Source organism: Stegastes partitus, unplaced genomic scaffold, assembly GCF_000690725.1.
Source record: "Stegastes partitus isolate 25-593 unplaced genomic scaffold, Stegastes_partitus-1.0.2 Scaffold1271, whole genome shotgun sequence".
Classification (NCBI taxonomy): domain Eukaryota; kingdom Metazoa; phylum Chordata; class Actinopteri; family Pomacentridae; genus Stegastes; species Stegastes partitus.
The window spans coordinates 201,839-214,833 of NW_007579002.1; the positions used below are offsets into that span (position 1 = coordinate 201,839).

The 12,995-nt window shown below is 45.8% G+C and overlaps 1 protein-coding gene across 1 annotated transcript in view; it reads left to right on the plus strand.

Annotated features, from left to right (window-relative positions):
- kcnh1b (potassium voltage-gated channel, subfamily H (eag-related), member 1b) overlaps positions 1-12,995 on the plus strand; it is a 70,002-nt gene that overhangs the window by 35,096 nt on the left and 21,911 nt on the right. Inside the window, exons 7-8 of the mRNA XM_008298019.1 lie at positions 388-817; positions 11,651-11,850. Coding sequence (XP_008296241.1) covers positions 388-817; positions 11,651-11,850 — 630 coding nt within the window. The remainder of the gene's footprint in view (positions 1-387; positions 818-11,650; positions 11,851-12,995) is intronic.

Below are 12,995 nucleotides of genomic sequence, written 5' to 3' on the forward strand. Positions count from 1 at the left end.
CAGGGTTGGGGGCTGCAGGGTTAGGGGCTACAGGGTTAGGGGCTACAGGGTTAGGGGTTAGGGTTAGGGGCTACAGGGTTAGGGGCTACAGGGTTAGGGGTTAGGGTTAGGGGCTACAGGGTTAGTGGTTAGGGTTAGGGGCTACAGGGTTAGGGGTTAGGGTTAGGGGCTACAGGGTTAGGGGCTACAGGGTTAGGGGTTAGGGTTAGGGGCTACAGGGTTAGGGGTTAGGGTTAGGGGCTACAGGGTTAGGGGTTAGGGTTAGGGGCTACAGGGTTAGGGGTTAGGGTTAGGATTAGGGAAATAAATGATGAGGTTTTTTCTTCATGTACTCCTCTCTGTTCCCGTCTCATTTCTTGCTTTCTTTCTTTTCCTCTTCTTCTCCAGGGAATCAGCAGCCTCTTCAGCTCTCTCAAAGTGGTCCGTCTGCTGCGTTTGGGTCGGGTTGCCAGAAAGCTGGACCACTACATAGAATACGGTGCCGCTGTACTGGTTTTACTGGTGTGTGTTTTTGGCCTGGCGGCCCATTGGCTGGCCTGTATCTGGTACAGCATTGGAGACTACGAGGTGATCGACGAGGACACCAACAGTGTGAGACTGGACAGCTGGTTGTACCTACTGGGAGAGACGGTGGGGACGCCATACAGATTCAACGCCTCAGGCTCGGGCCGCTGGGAGGGCGGACCCAGCAAAGACTCGGTCTACATCACCTCGCTGTACTTCACCATGACCAGTCTGACGAGCATCGGCTTCGGAAACATCGCACCAAACACGGATGGAGAGAAGATCTTTGCCGTGGCCATGATGATGATCGGATGTGAGTCGCTGTTGTTTTCTTTCACGGTGTTAGTCTGAGCCAAATGGTCAGAAGTTCTGTTTTCATTGGTTGTTTCTTGAAGTTTTCAGGTACTTGGCAGGTAGATTGGTTTTAGCATCTTGGAGAACTTCTGCTGATTAAATCTGTCTCAGCATCTTCTGTCTGACTGTCATGTTGGACTCAGGCCAGACCATCTGCTGCAGGTCTCCTTGTTCTTCTTGTGGCTGTGAATTGTTCTTTATGACTCCCGCTGGATGTTTGGACCTGATGTCCTGCCACAGATTGAATGTGGGACTAATCAGATCACTCACTGATGGTATTATGTGATGGATGAAAGTGTAAACATGCACAGTACCTGAAAGTAGTTCTGAAGGCAGCTTCTGCACACTGGCGCTGGTTATTCTTGGTCATATTCCCACCTGCCAGTGTTAGGGTTAGAGTTACCCTAACCCTAACCCTCCTGATCGGTCTGGAGCTACGTTCTACACATGAAGAAGCTAAACAAGTTTCTGCCGATCCACAACTACCACAGATACCTTTCACTTCACACGTTCTCTTGATTAGTTGTTGATACTCGTTTCTGTTGTTCTTCTCACATTTTAAATTTAAAGGCTGATTTGAGGCTCTTCTCCTTTATTCAGTGGGGACAGTGCAGAGCTGGGAGGGGACAGAGACGAGCAGCGGCGTGCAGCAAATGCATCGAACCGTGGAACTGCTCCTCAGGGCCATTTATAGATATTGACTGATTACAGGATTAACCCTTTGAACCCAAAAGCAAACACACATCTTCTTCTCATAACACAACTAAACAGGAGCATAGAGACAGAGTAACCCACAGTTACTCTGCAGACATATTACCGTTTGGATCTGTCAGTAGGCCTACGTGTGATTTGAAGTCGCATTTGTTCATAAATAACACAACAAACCAAAGAACTAACTTCACTGAGTGAATGTGTAAAAGAGCAGGAGCTCTGAGACCTGGTCGCTGTGTGAACGTGTGGTTTATGAAGGTTAACGTCACACGGAGCCAAACGCAAGTTCTAGACGCCGTTCATGTGAGACGACCCTGTTCGGAGGAGTCCACCCTCCACCTGTCTGTCCTGGATACGTGAATGAGACGTCCCACAATCCTTCTGTACAAAGAAGAGGAGAGCAAACACGAGTCAGAAAGTCCTGTCAGTCATTTATGGATGGATGACGCGGTTATCTGATGCATCCTGACTGGTTTCAGATGATGGAACTGTTTAAATGTTCTGTCGTCTTCTGATTAAGTCGAAGTGATGAACAGAAGTGCACCAGCAGTGCTTATGACTGAAACACTGATATTTCAGTGAAAGTATAAACGAGGGATGTTGATGATTAATTCCTGTTTATAATTGAACCAATTAAAACTATGCTCACCTGGTTGCAGCAGCAGAAGGTTGAGCCTCCTCCTGGTTACCACCGTAGGGCCCCATGAGGCAGCTACCTGCAGCACGGCAGCGTTGTGTAGACATGTGAAGGCTCATAAAGTCTTCTGTGACAGTCAGTGACTACAAAAAGGTTTTCTTAGGACCTGCACATCCAAATATCCAAATATTGGGTCATTGTGGTGGCATCCGGTTATCAATTCAGAATACCCCCCGTCCCTTCTGTATCTGGATGTGTGTGGATGCATGTTGCATATTTTTTGCTTTTGTACGTTTCATTTACAGCCTCTCTGGTTGTTAATTAAAATGTGATGGGATGAGATGATGTGTGTGTTTGTTTTGGTCTGAGATGGCGCCGTCGCTTCACCTCCAGCGGTTCTTCATGTCACATGCAGCACCTTTAAAATTCACGTGTAAAGGAACAGTCCGCCATTTTGTGGTGCTGAAGGTGGACCTGAGAGGCAACTGATGATGAAGTATTAGTTTTGTGCTGATCATCATAAATCACATCATTTAAAAGCAGAACCACAACATGATGATGATAAAGACAGTCCAGCTCTGCATGCTTCATCAGAATCCATCCAAATGTTGTCCTCAGACACATTAGTACATATGAGGCAGTCATAGTCACTGACAGGCCACATCATTAACGCCCCCCTTGTCATACCACTGAAACAGCTCTGACCCATGTAGGCCTGGATGCAGGACCTCCTGGGCCTCCATCAAGCACACCCCACAGATGTTGGATTTCTGGAGTTAGGAGGCCCTGTAAACTCCTTGGGCTGTTTGTAGTATTTTTTAGATATTTTTAAAATGTTCCTGAGCAGTTTTTTGCCAGCGGAGACCACTGCCCTCTGCAAGGTCTGTTTCCATGAGCCCGTGTGCTGGTCTGCATGTGTAGTTGTATAGTTTAGGTACGTCGTATGTGTCACAGTGACATCAGGAACAATCCCAGGACCGAGAACAGTGAATTGCAATGAGATGATTGATGTGACGCTCTTGAGCTGTGGGTGGCTTCAATGTTTTGGCTGTAGGTGAAAGTGAAACAAAGGAGGCCTTCCAAAAGCTATCGGAGGCTCTGAAGGTCTTTAGTTTGTTCCAATAAGAACCACTGTCTCTACATATACCTGATGTAAACCAGCACTCAGAAACATCAGAAGCATCACTGACTCACATGTAAACAGCCATCAGTGGTTCTCAGACTGTTTGTGTTTTTGCTAGTTTCTCCTGACTATCAGTCATCTGAACCTGCAAGTTCTCCCTGTTCTGTCTGATCGACCTGTGTTTCGTTGGCTCCGCCTGCAGCCCTGAGGATGAAGGATGATGTGTCACACAAACACACGTCGTCAAAGCCGAGTAGAAACAGTGAGTACATGGTGACCAGTAGGCACCGTGGAGCTCAGAGGGCTGTGGTGTGCTGTCTGGCAGTCGTATGAACAGTTTAGACAAACAGTTTACACAATTATAATAATAACAATAGTAATAATAATAATTATTATTGTTATTATTATGCTAATTATAATATTAATCATAATAATAACAATAATTATTGTTATTATAATTATTATTATTATTAGAATGATAGGTGACACCTTCAGAGTTTGTAATTTGATACAAATGATTCATTGTAGCAACAAAATGTGACAAAATAGACGCAAACAGTCAGAGACACGAAGGTTTTGGTAGTTTAGATATTTATACACACACACATATATATATATATGTATATACAAGTTCCTGGAACACTTTGGTTCATATGGGTCAGTAAAGCAGGACTAGTTTGTTTATTGTTGTTTTTTTAAATTCATAACTGAGACTCATTTACGACCTTTTCCAAGTCTCAGTCTTCATCAGTGGATGCTCAGATGTAACACAGACAGCTCATTAGAAGCTCACGAGGGGACCTTTCGTCAGGATTGTCTTGATAATCCCCCCACTCCCCCGAGTCATTCATGCTCCAGAGATGCGAGCTGCTCCAGGAAAAACCGACCCGTGTGTAAAAATAGCTGACCGAGGCGGAAAAAAGGCGCACAAGAGGCATTGGATCATCTCAGACTGTGACAGAGCGGCTTTTGATGCAGGCGAGCTCTGGACGAGGACTGCTGCTGCTACCTGTTGACGTGCTGCTGGTTCTCCTGGTCCACATGTTGTAGATGGGCTGGAGCTGGGTCTGGATGTGGCCCGGTTTGTTAATGGCTGCAGTTGGAACCCAGTGATGCGTGTCAGCATTTTAAAGATTTAGAGACTTGTCTGCCCAGATGCACGCAGACAGATGGACGGCCTTTCTGTTCGCACTTGTTTCCCCAGAGACGTGATGAGGCCTGACACTCTCCAGTCTGCTGTAGTGGACTTCCTCCCTGAGATATGAGCTGTGCTGTGGTAGTGGCTGGACTCCCAGGCCTCCCTGCTGTCTGCTCCGGTCCCAGCAGGAGGCCTGATGGAGCTCCAGCAGTGTTTTACCACCACTGGCAGCAGTATGTGTATGAAGCATGTATGACCTGTTAAACTGGAGCGTTAAGCACATCTTCAGCTGTCACCGGTTTTACCAGCTCTAGAGAACAAATCGATCAGGAACCCTCCATTTATTGAGTTTGTAAAATCCAGGTTAGGACTCCGGTACATGTTGCATACTCCTGCTGAAGGTTAAAGGGAAATCCCTCAGTTATGACTACAAACAGAAAATCAACACATTTTCCAGGAACAATACGTTGAACATCTTCTGTTGTTGCTGTAGAGCCTCCGGGTCCATCTCTGTCCTGCTAGCTGTGTGCTGGGCACCATCAGTCAACCCGTTCACCGTTTCAGACCACAGCAGGACTTCTCAGCACCTGCAGGCAGCAGAACTTGGTTTCATAGGAACAGTTGCCAGAGGAGGGATCTGGATGGTTTTGGTCACACTCTCACCAACATGATGGCACTAAGTTCAGGAGTTAGTGTCTTCTTGACCCACTACCTGGTCCATGAAACAACATCAGTGTTTTGCCCAGAACCACGTCCTCATGCAGAGACCTTGAGACTCAAAGCGCCACCTCGTGATCAGTGGACAAGCCGCTCTGCCACCTTATCCACAGCCGGCCTCACATGTCACTGCAGTGGTCTGTGATGCTGAACTCTGCTCAGAATTAAAGCAGAGACACGAGAGACTGAAGCTGTAGTGGAATGGGAGCAGTGTGTCTCTTTTGGAGATTCACATTCAGATCCTGTCCCAATTCCAGGCACACAGTCAAAGAGCAGCTAACATTAGCACATCCCAGAGTCGCCTGTATGACGAGACAGGGCACCAGTGGAGGAAAATTAAAGAAGCATTGACATGTGATATCCAAGTGCTGCTGTTCTGTTCTTGTTGCACAGCAGCTCCTGTTTGCTCTTCTTTTGTTTTTTGCGATGTTTAAGCCGTGTGAAGGGTCCGGCCTGTCACTGGGGTTTCTGTTCTGCTGCTCTGGTCCATACAGACCTGGTTACTGTGAAAGATAAAAAAAAAAGTTTTGAATCAACTTTCATCCTGAGCAAAGGTACAGAGAGAAAAACTGATTGCAGCTGTTTATCATCCATAAGGCAAAAGAGAAATCCAGGATGGTTTGGGCTCCATCACCGCCGTCCCCAGAACCTGCTGCTCAGACTTTCTGGTCATACTTCCATCACATTTAGTTTCTGGTCCTCAGAAGATGACTTTTTGGATTTTCACTCTGAAGCCTCATTCTAGCACCACTGTCAGCAAAGTTATCTCCATGTCCTGATTCCAGTACCTTCGATTTTAGGGACCTTTTCTCTAGCGCCACCCTCAGTACAGAGCTTCCGTTCTATAAACCCTGACAGTAAAGGCAGGCAGGCCGTTGGTGGAGGTTTTCCAGAGCACAGATGACACCTGAAAGTAAAAGCTTTTCCTCACTGAGCTGAAGGATGAAGAGCTTTAATGTTGACAATTTGTCTTCTCGATCGGAAGCTGCCGTCATGTCGTGTCACGTCAGGATCTACAGTCTGCTCGTCTGGATCACATCCACACAGCCAGCATCCAGAGAAGGCTGGGCATCACACAGAAGACGGATAACGCTCTCACTTGCTTTCTTACCCTTTACTTTATTTTGAACTGTAGCAGCACAAATGACAGAAACATGATTCATCAGTGAAATGCTGACATCAGATCAAGAGGTCACATGACATGTCCAGTGAAAGTTACTGTCCAACCCAGTTTCAGTTCCTGTCTGTGGGCTCTGCACTGCAAGGATCCGTCTCACTCTGACAGTTTGTCCCTCGTGGGCTCCTGTAGAGGCACTGTACTGAGGCTGTAGGGCAGTTTTGATCAAACCTTTGGTTTCTGATTTAGATTGATGAGGAACACTGAAAGAAGCTGAGTTCTGGACTGAGCCCTCCCCCAAATGGCCCGTCTGTCGGGCTCCTGGCCCACAAAGTGGCTGCAGGCCGCTGGAGGCTGATGGGAAGCGGTTGCTATGACAGTCAGCATCCGGGGCCCAGGATACGAGTCTGGGCCATTAACACAGCGAGTGAGTGTTGTAGTGCTTACTGGGACATCAGAATGGGATCTGAGACGAAGAACAGAAATAGCTGGTCCATTTTCATCAGAACATTGCTGTTCTCACAGAGACTGGACTGAACTCCTGTTTATCATCACATGTGCTTGTTCTGCAGATGATTGAACAGACCCGTAAGCATTTTCTCTACTTTCACTGACAAAACAATGAAAAGCAGCGAGGACGGGCTGATTATGGATCTCCTGCAGACATGCTCAAAGATGAAACGAAGAAGTTCAGAATTTGTCAATACATTTCCTTTTGAATATCAAAAGCCTTAAATTCAGATGTGAGGTGTTCACAGAGAAGCTTCCCGCTGCAGCAGAAGGATCTTGTCCAAGTGTCAGACTGGAGACATCAGTGCGTTCCCTAAATGATCTAAAAACAATGGACAGTCAAACAGTAAAATAACATTTACAAAACACAACATACACGCAAGCTGAAGACAGTGAAGGTGGGACTGGATGAGGAGAACCTGCTGCACAGTGAAGCTCCAACATACAGGAGAAGTATCAAGGAGCAGATCACTTCATGAAATGGACAGACTGGGACATCCTCACCTGTGGAGCTGATAGGGTGAATGTTTTAGCCCACAACAGCTGATTATTGACTGATTAACTCTAACCCAGCAATCGCAGAACCGTATTATCATTCATGGGAATGATCATGTTGGTGTCCACCTGATGACTCTACATCCAGTGTGTCCAGTACTCGTCTATACAGACCGTTAACATCGCTACGAGAGGGAGCCGAAGCAGTGACGTTAAACCCAGATAGATGAACAGTTTCCTGAGCTACACTCACGTTGTATCGGCCGATCATTCTAGTGATGGCCTGATGATTCACTGTGCAGCTCTCTGGGCAGATCCAGCTGATAATCTCTGTAGCTTTAGCGTTAGCACAGACACCTCTTCTGTTGGCATTCAGTGAGCTGCTGCTCCAGGTAAAATGTAAATGCTAAACCAAAGCCATCATAGATAGAGCCGTCACCAGGCCTTTCAGTCCAGTCGTCCTCTGCTTCAGTCCAGCCCGCTGAGCTGCTTTAGAACTGAGCAGCGTTAGGGTTCTGCTGCTCCACGTCAGCACATTGCTGCTACACCAGCCTCTGCACATCCACCAGTCGTCCCCAACCACCCCCTTTAAAACAGTTCAATTCATAACCATCTATTAAACAACCAATCGCTCTCACCCGGCCGGTCCAGGTGGCAGCCTTCCCTGTGCCTGGTTCTGCTGGAGGTTTTGGTTCCTTCCCACCGACGCCAACCGCTTGCTCAGAGGAAGTCCAAAGGCTGCTCTGGATTGTTGGGTTCTCTGTTAAACCTGTGAGGTGTATACCTGACCATGTAAAGCGCTGTGAGATGACATACGTCGTAAACAGCGCTACACGAAATGAAACGAAATGAACAGAACAGAACAACCCGGGTGTTTCCCATATCGTGGGGCGGCAGGATGCAGATGGTTCATGACTGTACCTTGGATCTATGTAGTCTGGATTGTGTAGCGTGAGGACCATGTAGCTTCTTCTTGTCTTTATACTGTATTTGGATATTGTGAGTTTAAGGTTCTGCTGGAGAGTTGTGATCTCAGGGACTGTGTCAGGCTGCTCAGATTGTTCCAGAGCATCACTCAGCAGAGTCACCGCCAAACTCAAATAAATGGGTACCTCTGACAGTGTGCGGTCTGAGCTGCTTGAAGTCCACGCTGACGGTGTTAAACTTATGCCATCAAAGGCAGATGCTCGCTGACATGTCAGAGAACAACACTGTCCCAGTTTTAACGTGCGTCACTGCCCTAGAACAGCAGCAGCTTCATGTGGGACTGCAAATATCAATACATCTGCTCACCATTTATTCATTCAGTCATCATTTAGTCCATTAAAAATGTGAAAGCAGAGGAAAAATGGCAGCCACGTCTGTAAAGTCCAGGATGGCGTTTAACTGAAGCTCTGTCCTGGATGGAGTTCTAGTTTTAGAAAAAATAATATGTTGATGTATAAAATTGTACAACAGAAACGAGGTTGTAAAATGTCTGATTATCAGGACTGAGACTGGAAAAAGAAACTCAGGAACTATCTAATCAAAGAATAACAAAAAGCATGTATTTGAAGAAACTGCTCTAGAGAACGTGGATCTGTTGTTACTGAATGATCAGGCTGTGGTTCTGAACTCTTCTCCGTCTTTTGTCTGTACAGATAAAAAAACAACACAAACTCTTTGGCTGCTGTTGTTGCTTCTCAGGGGTAGACGTCCAGACCTGGCTCTAGTTCTGGACCTGCTGGTGCTGTTTCAGCGCCAGCTCAGCTACGACGCTGCGCCATAGCTGGACAGCAACCTTTATGAAGGTCACGGTGATGATTCTGACACTTAGATTCAGCCCTACAGTCTGAGCTGTTGTCACGATGATCAGAGTCGATGGCAGCAGGAGGTTCCTGTGAGGCCACATCGTGTTCACAAGAGACATCTGTCCACATGTTCATGTGTTTAGTGCAAATCTGTCGCCACGGCCACAAGTTTGGAGAAGGACACAAGTTCTGGTTTTCACAAAGTGTGCTGCTTCAGTGTTTCTAGGTGTTTGCTACTGTTGCTTTGGTGTACTGAAGGATAATTACAAACATTTCACAAGCGTCAAAGGCTGTTATTGACAATGACGCTGAGTTTACCGCTTTAGCAGGACACCCGGGATCTTCCTGCGTGGAGTCTCCATGTTCTCCCCGTGCAGCGTGGGTTCTCTCCGGGTTCTCCGGCTTCCTCCCACAGTCCAGAAACATGCTGAGGTTAATTGGTGATTGTAAATTGTCCGTAGGTGTGAATGTGAGTGTGCTTGGTTGTCTGTCTCTAAGTGTAGCCCTGTGATAGACTGGTTACCTGTCCAGGTGAACCTGCCTTCACCCTGAGTCAGCTGGGATAAACTCCGCCCCCCACGACCCTAGAGAGGATTAAGGTGTAGAGTTGATGGATGTCCTTTTTAAAACTTTTCTCCATGGCTGCACAGTGGGTTGGACCTTTGAAACGCTGCTGGTCGCCACAGCCTGGTGTCGGCATGACTCCGCCCATGATGGACGGTGATAGGATGGGTCATCCAATCACTTTCCAATTATTTTGTGGAAGTTTTGTGGAAGTTTCTGCCCTTTCCATTTTCCAAGGACAGCTTCTCAGATGGTTTTGTGCATGATAGCATCAGGTCAGGTGGACGGGGTGATATTGATCTGGTGACCGGGTACGTAGTGCTGACAGGCTGTGGAGGGGAGCTGAGTCAGGATGGACTGCAGCAGCATGTATTGATGAGCAGAGCTGTGGCTGTGAGGAGACATGAACAGCTGATCTGTCGATACACATCAGGACCCGTTTTTATCAAACAAAGACACAACAGAAAGCTCTGAAGTACCAACTTCATAGGGATAAAGGGGCATTCTGCTGTTTAAAGCCGACTGAAGAGCAACTCTTAAGTGATGATCAAAGAAGGACAAGAGAGATGTAATATCGTACATTCTTGTCATACACAACATATACTGTAAACATTTAAAGTGTTCATTATGTTTATGTGAAATCTTTGATCTTCACAAATAATTACCACAAGAGAAGAATCAGTCTGATATGTTCTGAACGCATCATTTATAAAGACAAATACAGCAAATGACCTGAAAAGGAAACAGACTTGTGATGCAGATGTTCTGCTGTGTGTAGACGAGGTACAGAACCCAGATCATCAGGGCAATGTGTTGTACATTCAGTTAGACAAGGATTATAAATGATGTCAATGTCAGATTCACACTCCCTGTTGTCAAAGAGAACAAAGCACTGCTCAGCCTGGTTTCTGTCCTGGCCTCATCCGGGTCTCCCACACCTTCGCAAACCAGAACCCTGGTTTTCCACACCTTCAGGACCATAAAGACACTGTCAGCAACAAGACTGCAGGCTCCAGCAGGATATGTCTGTGACAGAGCTGAAACTCATTTACACTTTAGTAGTTATGGACAAATCTTCATTTATGCTGTAGAACTGCCAGTGGTGGACATGTGTTTAAATCACAGCGCCCCCTTGTGCAACTGGAATAGAAGAAGAAACAACATGTTTCTAGAAAATTTCAGATATTTTAAATGTTTTGTTTGCTTCTTGGTTTTATCTGAGGCCTGTAATAATTATAATAATAAGCAAAAAAACACATAAAATTAAGGGTTCTTAGTTTCAGAGTTCCTTCAGATAACGTTTTGTTTCTTTGTGAGACGGAGCTGCGTTCACATCGAAGATCAATTTTAAGTCAGAAGAGGGTGTTTTTATTCTAACAGATGTGAGAAGGAGTAAAGATGCGTTTGATTTATTTTTCACTTATTTGAAGTCTAACATGTAGCTTTAAGCAGTTTGATGAATGCAGGTCCGACCAACAATGTCCACTCTCTGACTGAGATACCAAAATGAAGATTGTGTTCCTTGAAAAACTTAAATAAACTTCTATAAAACATTGTTTGGTCCATAAATGTAAATTGTAAATTGTAAATTTCTCTTGGAGATGAATAAAGTATCTATCTATCTATCTATCTATCTATCTAAAGGCATGCACAGTATCACAATATGCAGTTCTATACAGTGAGGAGACCTGCAGAAGACCCCTGGCTTGTTTGGAGCCGCCAGGAGATGGTGGTCAGAGGTACAATGCTTTGGCAGCAACCGTCCTTTTAGTGAGCTGTTTCCCATCTGCAGGACCTTTCTGTTGAAGTCACTGCTGCAACGCTGCACATCCCCTTTTGTGTATGATGAAATACATACTTGACAGTATCACACCCAGAGAGTGCTGATACATGACAACTTTTAGAAACATAAGATTTACTAAAACAAAAAGTAATTGTAGGTTTGGTACAGAAGTTCAGGAGCTAAATGTTCTTTCCTTGCTGTTTACAGCGCTGCTGTATGCCACCATCTTCGGTAACGTCACCACCATCTTCCAGCAAATGTACGCCAACACCAACCGCTACCATGAGATGCTCAACAGTGTGCGAGACTTCCTGAAACTCTACCAGGTCCCCAAAGGCCTCAGTGAGCGGGTGATGGATTACATCGTGTCCACTTGGTCCATGTCCAGAGGCATCGACACTGACAAGGTACCTCCTGAATACAGCTTGCTGTGTCAACAGAATGTATGTTGGCAAAGAGTGGAGGGAGAACACAACAAAAGTTTTTACTGAAGATGTCCAGAATTACTTATATCCCTGCAACTGTTGCCAGTTTTTGAGCATATGCAGCTTCTATACCATCCCTATTTGTCCTGGTAAGTTCTACCATCAATTGCAAGTCATGACGAAAATGAAAAGCTTAGTGAGCTTGCTTCTAGAGTCCATATCCATACCCATTTTCAGGTCCTTTTGAGTGCCAGTAGCCATAGTGCAAAACATCATGAAAAACACCAGGAGGTTTCACAATGTGTAACATCTCAAAGGGCCTGTAGCCAACAGTAACCGATGCACTGGCAAGAATGGCAGAATGAGAGGCCACCAAGGATCCAAGAATCACCACCAAGACACTTCTACACTTCTGATGAGACATTCTGGTACCAACATCTCAATCAGACCCTCCAGCAGGCATTGAACAAGGATGGTCCCCATAGAAGTCAACCAAGAAGGACTCCACTTCCCTTCAGTCAGACATGGTGCTGGAATGTCATGCTTTGTAGTATATTTCAGACAGTGGTTTAGGAAACCCTTTCAAAGTAAACGGACAGATGAGAAAAGAGAATTCCATTAAGATTCTGGTGAAAAAACATCACCCAATCTGCTGAAAAGCTTGTCCTTGGCCAGTATTGAACTTTCAATAAGATAATGAGCTAAAGCCAGCCAAATAAGACGTCAAGAAATGGTTAACAGAAAACAATATGACATGTTGGAGTGATTTATCATCAGAGCGTACCAACATTCCTACGCAAAGTGTGGAATTTATCAACTTGTACTTATACTTAGGAATGTACGTAAATATACGCGCAACTCTGACCATGTGTACGCACATGATCTAGCGGTAGAACAGTGAAACTACAAATAGAAAGCATTCAGGGGTTTGGCCACCGGCACATTCCAGCGTGAGGTTGGAGACATATGCAGCGTTTCCAGCATCACTGAGCAGGATCAAGCCGGCAGTGTTGGATGCCATAACTCCCCTGGTCCCAGCCTACATCCAGTTGGATGCCATAAGTCCCCTGGTCCCAGCCTACATCCAGTTGGATGCCATACCTCCCCTGGTCCCAGCCTACGTCCAG